We start from the raw sequence: 10139 nt of genomic DNA on the forward strand, positions 1-10139 counted from the left end.
AAAACGTCGTGAAGAAACACAGAGGACAAAATGGTAGTTTCCCGTTGTCTTGCTGGCTGACAGCAACTCAGCTTTTTCTAGCAAATTTTAGGTGTACATTACAAATAAACAGAGATGCTGAGGAGCAGATAGAAACCTTGGTCGTGCATGCATTCACTTTATCCAGTCCACTGAACCCACTTCCAGTTTGCTTGGAATAAGCCCTCCTTCCAGGTTAGTTGGCAGCCAGATCCCAAGTTCATGCTGTGTGTGCAGAGGGGAAGAAGATGGGATGGTCAGCTCTGGTTTGTGGCATCCAGCAGCAGAAGCCTGAGATAACTCTTCATGGTGGTCACTCCTGTAGTCATGGTTTAGCTTTTACTAGAAATGGGTGTCACCACAGTCTGGTGTCTGGCCTTGGCTTTGTAATCATACTGGAAATGCAGAAACCTTCATGGATTTTCTTAAGTTACGAGAAAAGTTCCCTAATTTTCCTATGGACAGCTTGTCTGCAGGAATACAACACCATCTGGGAAGTAGCTGTTGTCCACTGCACCTGTATTTTCTTATGTACAAAGTATAGACATTTGTGTGTTTTATATATATGTGAGTGTGTGTATGCCTGTGCATAGAAATGCCTGAAAAATAGTGATTTTTGATAGACCTGATTGAATTTCTTCTTGGATAGCTGACTTCATTTGTCATCAGGAAATAAAAATAAGTGACACAGCTGTCATCTTTTTGCCAAGCACAGGTCTATCTAAAATTGCACATTGAAGGTACATAAAGTGTTCAGGTAGCTTTGACTTCTGTCTCTGGGGCTTCTTAGATATCAGAGTAGTACAAAAGAATAACTCTTGGAAAACGACAAAAAGTAGTTTTTAATTCAATTCGAAAGATAAATACAAATATACCTTAGTGGGTTATGTGAGAGTAACCACTGCAGAGGCAATAAACTAAAATTTGAGCATACATCTAAATTAGATGTATCAACAGATTAGCAATGGAAAGAAACAGAATAGCAGAAGGGAAAAAGTAATAGAAGGAAACTTTGCTTTTGGAAGAAATCTGAAGCCTTGTTATATTTTTAGTTAATGTGCAGTTCAGTGCTGTCTTGATAAATAAAAGGCAAAGGGCAAAACCTGAAACTTTCTCATGAGATGTTTTTGAAGGATTTGCTTTTAACAGTAGAATCATGAGCAGGAACACAGCAGAGAAAATGATTTAAAACTTGGCTGAGGGAGGACAACCCTCAAGAAAAGAAAAATTAACTGCAAACCTCATCTTAGATGGAAGCCAGAAGGACTTTTACAAATGCATCTGAGGAAGAGAAGAATGTTAGAGGTAGTGCGAACATAGTAATAAAGGCTTAAAAAATTAATTCCAAAGTCACTGAAATACTAAGTTCTTTTACAAAAATAGTTTCAGAAACGTAAAAGAACATGACATGGGAGAAGTTATTTTGCACAAAACCATGAAGCCAGATAAAATACATTTTAAGTATCAGGGAAGATGTATTACTGAAAGGTACTAAGAGGTCAGTTCTGGATTGCCATTGGGATGGTCTCCACACTTTGAGAAGTTTTACTCCATATCTAAATATTCAAATGCTTTTCTCACTGCCCTTCTAGAATAAATCAGGGTGATGTCCATTTTTAAATCTTCTGTTAAATATTTGAATTTGACTGGACATGATTTACTCATATCTTCATGCCATACCTATAAAGAATTTGAGAGAGAGAGATGGTGTAGATTTTCTTATAACTGGATTCTCACTGAACAAGAATAAAAGCAAGTCTACAGTACTAAAAGCTGACCCCATTTAACTTGCACATTGTGACTCTGCTAGGCACCTTTTTGGCTTTCTTTAGGCTTCCCAAACTTCAGGAAATAGTGCATTTTCAAAGGGATAGTTTGTATGCTTTCTCTCATACTTGACAGTATGAAATAGTTAACATTTATTTTTTCAAGTGCCATTACTAGGACCTGAATTTTATCCAAGGAGAGGAATTTCACCTTCTAGCTATTGTTTTCTGCTTTGGTTGCAAATTTGGCAGACGTTGCATTGGTGCTGTGAGCGGGTTACACTTTGGGCACTACTTTTTTCACATCAGTAACACCGGGAAGCTCTTCCAAAATAACACTTTGAAAATTCTTGGAAGCCAGGAGTGTGGAAAACAATGGTGGCAAGTGTGCAGGTGTGCTTCCAGTTGCTCTTTGGCGTCCCCAAAGACTCTTGCAGATGACAGCAGAAGAATGGTAGCTATTAAGTTTATTTGCCATAGGGCTGCACTGCACAAAGGAATGCTTTTCCAAAGTTCCTGAGCTTGTCAGGAGCACGATGGCCCAACGCTCGAGTGAGTCAATACATCATCTACCACACATGCTTGGCCTTGATGTTGTAAGTCCCACTCACATCAAACTTCAAAAGTGTTGAAGGAGTCACAGCTTTAATGAGCTGTATAATTTTCTTGAAATTTGGTATACAAAAATCAGATGTTTCAGAGAGAAACACACTTTCAGTTTTGGGTTGCCCTTACAGTGAGGGTGTTAATGAAGCCATAGATTTGTTTTTAGTGAAGATGAACAGTATGAGTGTAAAACAAGAGGAGAGTATCTCAAAAGTAGGGTCGAGATTCTGTTAACTACTTGGGAACACATGAAAGAAATTTAAAAAAAAAATACAGAATGTATATATTACATGTTTAAGGCTTTAAAATGGGAGGATCAAGTTGAAAACATTTCATAGAACTCTTGAGCACTTTGTTTTCTGTCCAATGTTTGTTTTTCCCCTTAATTTTTTTCAATCTTCCTTCTGCATCTAATGAGCATGTAACGTAACCACCCTGTGGAGGAGAAAATTAAAGGCTGCAAAGGCTGCAGCTCAAATAAATAGGATAGCTGAGAGCTAAAATTATTGTAAATAACATTGTAATTTAGAAATCTGGTGACCTATTTTGCCAGCTTTTTTTTAGGAAATGTCTGTAGCTCATAAAGTGCTAGAGAACAAGTTATATTTTCTTGTACAGAAGAGAGCTGTAGAGAATTGTGTCAATAAAATTATTTAATTTTTTTTTTTTTAGCTTTTATGAAAGTATGACAGGGAATTGTGGATTTTAATTTGACATTTGAGTGGTTGTTTTCTTCATTCATAAAATAAGTGTTAGATTTATTTTTTTCTGTAAATTTTTTTCCTTTTTTTTTGCAAAAGGGCTTACTTCTCTAATACCAACCTGTGTGTTCGTTTTCCTTTTTCATGGAACAAGATACGTGTTGATAGAATCTGTTTCCATTGTGTGTAGAATGACTCCTGGCAGAACTTGGGGTTTCAGGCTTGGGATCGTTGAAATTAGTGGTGCTGAGGAAGTACCAGGGTTTTTAGGATGTTAAAACAGTTCTTTGGACTAGGCTGTCGTCACACGAAATGTAAACAGTTGTGTTGAACTTGGCAGTTCAAGCTAACTTTGTGCTGAGAAATTTATAGTTCAAAATAAAATACGTGGATTGCTTTTGAAAACACATTGTTTTATTGTGCTTAAAAGGGCATTCGTGCATTTAAGTCCAAAAAAGAAAGGTACAAAAAGAAAGGTACAGCCTGTTGGCAGGGCAAGGGGCAGTACTGAAATGGAACAAAACTACGCAGAAGTCCATGAGCACATGGTGTGACTTCTCCCCAAGCTGCGAGTCCAGTGAGTCTTACTAGGCAGCTGTTTTTGAAATCCCAGAGTAAGAGCAACCTCCAGGTACAGGGGAAGAAATTTAAGCCTGTTTGAGTCTTGCTATAAAGTTGAATGTTGAACTGACCACCCAACTGGTTTTGGTTGCAGGTACTGCCTGTTAAGAACTCTCAAACAGTGTCAGACACTGCGGGAAGCTCTGATTGCTGCAGGAAAGGAGATAGTCTGGCATGGGCGAGCAAAGGACGAGCCAGCTCATTACTGTAGCATTTGTGAGGTCAGTAAAAATATGTCTTGGGCTTGTGCACTACTGCAGTATTGATTTAAATTTTGCCCTGTCTTTTGTTGTTGTTTTTATTGCTGTTTATATTTTGCTTTTAAGTTGCAGCATCTTTTCTATGCTGTGAGCACATATATGTGATGCAGCACTGTCTTCAGATAGCTTACCCAGAAGTTTTTCTGGACACAGCCTGTATTTTGCTGCAGTCTCTCCCACAGTACTTCCACGGCATTGTTTTTCACTAGGTCGATTTCCAATTCTCAGTTATTATATCCCTTCCTGCATGTAATTTGATCTGCTGGGCTTCATTTTAAAGGTGTATCTGTTTTCATTTCAGAAGTGAACAATACCCCCAGAAGAGAGAATTTTAAGTGTGTTTTTTTCACAGGACATATCTTTTTGCTGAAATTTTTTTATTCTACTTTCTGTTAATAGTTGCTTTAAACTATGGGATTATAATTTTCAAGTTTAAAAGAAAATAAAATTTTCCTACCCCCTGAAAATCAGTTTCTAGCTATCTTCTGACTGAGCCTCTAGGGCACGATGAGCATGTGACTCCGTAGTAAGGAAATAAATCACAAACTTCTTTTGGAGACAAATTTTAAAAAGGAAAATTAGGTATAATTGTTATAAATCCCCACCTTACTGAGTAAGCCCTATTCAGCATATGAATCCTGCTTTGTCAATATTGACCCAAGGCTTTCCCATAGCGCTGTTCATGCAGACATCATAAGTGCAATATTAGTGGTTTTACAATATTTTGCCTCTCTGCCTGAGCCTTAGGAGAATAGATTTTTTTCCCTGAACAAATCTCATTTTTCTCTTTTCATGCACGGGGTAAGGTAGTAAATCTTGAAGAAAATACAGGTTTTCGTGGTTTAACTTTTTAAAAATTGAAATTGTAACGCTTGGCTTCGTGTTTCCCTTCTATAGGTGGAAGTCTTTGATCTGCTTTTTGTCACTAGTGAGAGCAATTCTCGAAAGACCTACGTTGTACATTGCCAAGACTGTGCACGAAAGATAAGCACGAACCTGGAAAACTTTGTGGTGCTAGAACAGTACAAAATGGAGGACTTGATGCAAGTCTATGATCAATTTACATTAGTAAGTCAAATTAATAAGTGGGTGCATAAATACATTATTTGTAAAGCAGTTGTAGACTGTCTTGGTGCTCCACTGTACGAGTACCATGGACTTTCTGATGCAAATGGAGGTATGGGTTGTGTGTGATATTTACAGAACAAAACACTGAAGAGTCAGAATTGTGTGAAATACTTCAGTAACTTACTGCAGAACGTAACCACTGAGTTTTCAGGAAAAGTATGATGTTACAATTCATAAAGTTGTGGCTTTAAAAATCCAATAGAGATCACCTGAAGACCATAACTGGATCAGATGGAGATGGGAAGAATCAGGACAGTGAAGCTTGGAGAAACTAGCACCAGGTTCAAGAGCATCTCTAATACATTGGTTGTGGTATGAAGTCAGTATAGCAGCAGAGCATCCTATGCACTCAGACCCCTTCCTTCCCCTTCCCCACCCATCCCTACTCCCAAATCGGCACTGTCCTTCTGCTTAGCAAGTGGATGCTCTCAAACAGTTCTGTCTTTTGGCTTGGGGCCTCCTTTGCATTTCAATTTAAAGCAAAAAGCCTCTTTGCCATTATAGCTTTGTGCTATATATGGCAGCCTCCTGCTTTGAACTGTGTCAGCACAACTGTCCTAACGTTTCACCCAGGTTTCATTGTTTCAGGCAAAGATGGCTTTTTTGTAACCACGATGAAAGCGATGCTGGATGTATTTATAAGCCTTGCCTTTCTGTCAGAGGAGACAAACATTGGACTAAGTGTTATGAGAATTTCATATTGAATTTATTACGACAGCCCAGTAAGGGGCTGTGCCTTTTGGTTCATTTCCAGGTGCTGCAGAAAATGTGTGTTTAGTTATTTCATGTATTGTTAGCATGCTAAGTTGTGATCTTTTGAGTTAAGGCCTCAAGGTTCAGCAGTAGAGGCTGGTGAGAGTGTGGGACCGTGTCCTCTGAATTTAATTCTCTTCATTAGTCCTACAGAGCCTGAGATGGTTGAACTGCTAGGAGGTCACTGTCATTATAGTTTGTGGAATACTGCAATTTCAAAGTGATGATCTGTTATAGAAAAGCATATAAATAAACACCTGTTCTCAGACACTTCATCCAGTTGAGTGGAAATGGGGAATAATGTTTGTGTGTGGGAGAAGAGAGGGGGAGGGAGGAGCATTTTGTTGTCTGTGTTTATAACACTATATAGGTAACAGCAATGATGATGTCCCTAGAACAAGGGTTCTCAACCTGTGAGTAGCTCCTTCCCCTACCAAAGCCTGAGGCTGCGGCCCTGGAGGACAGTAGTGATTGTTCTCATGTGAAATTGGTGGGCTCATTTTAAAGGGAATACAGTCTCAGTTGGGAAGAGTCATAGCCTAAAAGTGACATCTCTCAGATGCAGGAGGAGAGTTAAGGTTTGTTGAAAGAATAATCTCAGAGAGCAGAGGTACAATAGGCCAGAGAGACTCTTTGGGATAAAGTACACGGAGCAAACGTGGGATAAGCCAGTGTTAGTGTTTCATAAGTGGGTACTGTGATGTGATCTGGAGTGTCTTTAGAGACTATGAGCAGCTTCTTGAAGGGATTCCACTGAGGAGTAGGAAAAGGGGAAAAAACGCCATCAGACTCAGTATTTTGGTGGAAAGCCATGAAGTGTAGTACTGGGGAGCAGAAAGGTATCTTCTAGATCTCGTCTCCTGAAAGCAGGCAGGAAGACACGTGGCTTCACTCTTGAGGCACTTTGTCCCCATGTCAAAGAATCTGAGACCCTTTCCACCAATACCCTCACTTCAGGGGTGTATGTTATTGTTCAGGTGGAAGAGGGGAAAAAAATGAAGGCATTTGGAGAGCCACAAATGGACCATCCATCTCCCCACTGGTAAACAGGTTGAGAATCCCTGTTTTAGAATATATAAAGTTATATCTATACTGAGCCCATGTGGAACTCTTTGCTGCCACAATGGGACTTGTTTTGGCAGCTCACATCATATTAACACAGATATCCCCACGGGACACTCCAGTCCACAGCATAGACAAAATCCTGATGCAAAGTATTCATAAAATACATGTTGTATTTGAGTAAGTTGGAAAAAAATGTCATTATCTATCTACTTGAAAGAGTTTTGAAGTGTAAAAAGAGTAGTGTGTGTGACTTTAAACTCTCATGGTTGCAGTTTGTGCAGGTCTTGGTTAAACACGGAGTTTTGCACCCTTGTAGAAAAGGTAATTTAATGTTTTCTCTTTCAGGCTCCTCCATTGCCATCCTCCTCATCTTGACATTTTTTCATGGACATTAAATGAAAACTTTTCTGATATTCAGGAAGTGACCCAGTTCTGCACCACTGATTTTTGTAGCTATCCCGTAAGGCTGCTGGCTGAAAGCTGTGTCTATGCAACCTTCCAAGTGCGGAGTGTCAACCAACTGGACAGGAGAGAGCACTGCCTCCTACTCCAGAACTCAAAACAAATAAAGCTCATCCAGCTGTACTTCAAAAAAAAATAATTCCATGTTTTGTATATATCTGACAAAACTGGCAACATTATACAGACTACTGACTTGAAGACCACCTCTTTTGTATTTCTCTGTTTCTGGGCTGATGAGTTGGTTTCATCCATTTTTCCCCCTTCAGAATTTCCCTTGGAAAAAGTACTAGCTTAGCTGGTCATTTCTTTGTAAGGTAGTTAGAAATTTTAAGTCTTTCTTTGGGCAACTTTTTTTTTTTTTTTTAATGTGAAGAGTTAGGTGATATAAATTTTTTACTGCTTTTATGTTTTTCTGTCTTGTTTTGAAACCATGACGGTTACACTTTTGGTTCCTAAATAAAATTTAAAACAATTAACAGCCAAGTCACAAAGATAAATGGGTTGCACATAGACTAAGGAATAAACTTCAGATTTGTGATTTTTGTTTCTAATCTTGATGTAAATTTACACTATTTATAAATACATATTTATTGCTTGAAAATATTTGTGAATGGAATGCTGTTATTTTTTCCAGATTACCTGCCATTGAAATTTTAAGGAGTTCTGTAATTTCAAACACTACTCCTATTACATTTTCTATATGTAAATAAAACTGCTTAGCATTGTACAGAAACTTTTATTAAAATTGTTTAATGTTTAAAGTTTTTCTATTGTTTGAGTTTTAAAAAGATTTTATGTACAGTGCCCAGTTTTTGTTCTTTTTTGAATCTGATTATATATATTTTATATATACTCTTGTGCTTGTGTATATATATAATATATATAGAAACTCGAATATAAATATGTGTATAAAGATTTAGAGACTAAATTTTTCTCGTTTTAAGTTTTACATCTATGGTAGATTTGAGGTGTCTACTGTAAAGTATTGCTTACAAAAGTATGATTATTTTTAAAGAAATATATGGTATGTATCCTCAAGACATAGAATGACCTTCAGACTGGTTTATTGTTAAATTGCACTTTTTGCAATAACAGACCAATAAATAGTTGCTGCCAAAATGTAGTAGTAGAAAGTAAGTAACAGCTAAATTTTAAAGCTCTTCAAGAAAATACCGGCTTTGACAGGAAGTTTGGCACTAGTTTTAGAGGAGGAATGAAGAAGATGAATTGGTGGGGATGTTCTCTAGATTTCAACCAAATTGCAACTTATATATTACAATATGTTCTATTAACGATTTTAAAAGTGAAGACTGAATCATCTTGGCGTCATGGTTGACCCCAAAAAAAGGACGTTGTTTTGTGGTATTCTATTGTATTTTCACATATTTTGTAATACGAATTCACTGGTAAATTTTTGAAGCACTAGGTTTATTTAGGACAAGTTTATAATATATCATTGTAACAGTTTGCAGTTTTAATGATGGTATTTATTTTAAGTTGCTCCTTTCTCATTAGCTTCTTGGAAATGCATTAAATCTAAATTTCAAAATTGATAGCTTTCTTATCGATCAGAGTTGACTGATGCAGAGGGTTCTGCATCGAGCAGTATCTCATAATTTCTCATTAGTGGGGTATGTTAGTGATTGCATTGTTAAATTTTTTGTAATCAATGTGAAGTGTTAAAGGCACAGAGCATGTGAGTAGTTTCTTTTGAACAAAAAGAATCGCCTCTTACGTTGTAGCTTCAAACGAAGGGTGTTTTAATGAAGAATCAGTACAGCTTATCTAACGCTGTTACAGCAGTTGAACCATAGTTCTTACTGACTTTCTTGCTAGTTCTTACAACAGTTGGACAAAAGGGTGTAGAGATTAAAGAAAAGAGTTAACAAATGCTCTTGCCAGAGAAATTATCAACTAGCAGTTAGGAAGCCAGTATTTGCAGTTCTGTAAAGATGTAAGTCTCAGCTCTTGATAACAAACTCTACAAATCATAATTTTTTTTTACTTATGTATTTTATGCAGTCATAAATATTGTAATCTTGACAAACCATGCTGCAACTGAAAAGCTACTCCTTTTACAGTAGTCTTAAACCCAAATAAAAGCAAGATACACTTACCTCAACTAATGGTAAACAAAAAGTCCTCATTTCTCAGTGCTGTAAAAGAACATTGCTAATTAGGGAAAGAGCTACTGTGCACTAATCAAAAGGGCTTTGTACCTTTCCTCCCCTTTGGAAAAGAGGATATGGTGTTTCTACCAAGGAAGAAACTCCATATTTTGCCCATGAACAAAGTAGACCAAACCAGTAGAGCATCAGGCAGCATTGCTTGTTCTGCGGGAAGGTGGTGTCACGAATTTGAATTGCTGCAGGGCTTTAATATTTTGCAGTTTTCATACTTCTTAATCACACTATGCTCCCAAGCCATGGACAGTTTGGATCTATAAGCTGCTATGATTTAGATTGCTTTTGTTTCATTTTATTAAAAAAGCACAAGTTAATATTTTATCAGTTGTACTTATTGAGAAGCACTTCTGCTTCTTCAGTGACGAAGCTCAAGATGCAAGTGAAACATTTGTAATCTCTGGGTGTTTCCAAGCGTTAGGAGTTGGGCAGGGCGGGGGGAGGCTGGAGTCCGAGGCTGAATGGAGGGGACTGGCTTGTTTTCCAAGGAATCTGAGTCTTGGGGCCCTTGAGCTCCACAGTTGAGCTGCAGTCACTGCAAGTGGTTCTGATTTGCTTGTGGCTACAAATTATAGT

At 37.7% G+C, this 10139-nt stretch overlaps 1 protein-coding gene across 19 annotated transcripts in view; it reads left to right on the forward strand.

Annotated features, from left to right (window-relative positions):
- Window positions 1-9502, forward strand: part of KDM6A (lysine demethylase 6A) — a 150986-nt gene extending 141484 nt beyond the window's left edge. For 11 of the 19 annotated variants that reach the window (XR_003535132.1, XR_003535135.1, XR_003535134.1 and 8 more), the window contains 3 exons: window positions 3807-3933; window positions 4870-5381; window positions 7264-9502. Coding sequence is in view for 8 of the 19 variants with exons in the window: in XM_027689155.1 (XP_027544956.1) it covers window positions 3807-3933; window positions 4870-5040; window positions 5303-5359 (355 nt within the window). In the remaining 11 variants the exon portion in view is untranslated. The remainder of the gene's footprint in view (window positions 1-3806; window positions 3934-4869; window positions 5382-7263) is intronic. The other 8 variants (XM_027689156.1, XM_027689162.1, XM_027689158.1 and 5 more) reach the window with 2 other exon arrangements.
- The last annotated feature ends 637 nt before the right edge of the window (window positions 9503-10139 follow it).

The sequence above is a fragment of the Neopelma chrysocephalum genome, unplaced genomic scaffold (genome assembly GCF_003984885.1).
Source record: "Neopelma chrysocephalum unplaced genomic scaffold, ASM398488v2 Primary Assembly neopelma1_76, whole genome shotgun sequence".
NCBI lineage: Eukaryota > Metazoa > Chordata > Aves > Passeriformes > Pipridae > Neopelma > Neopelma chrysocephalum.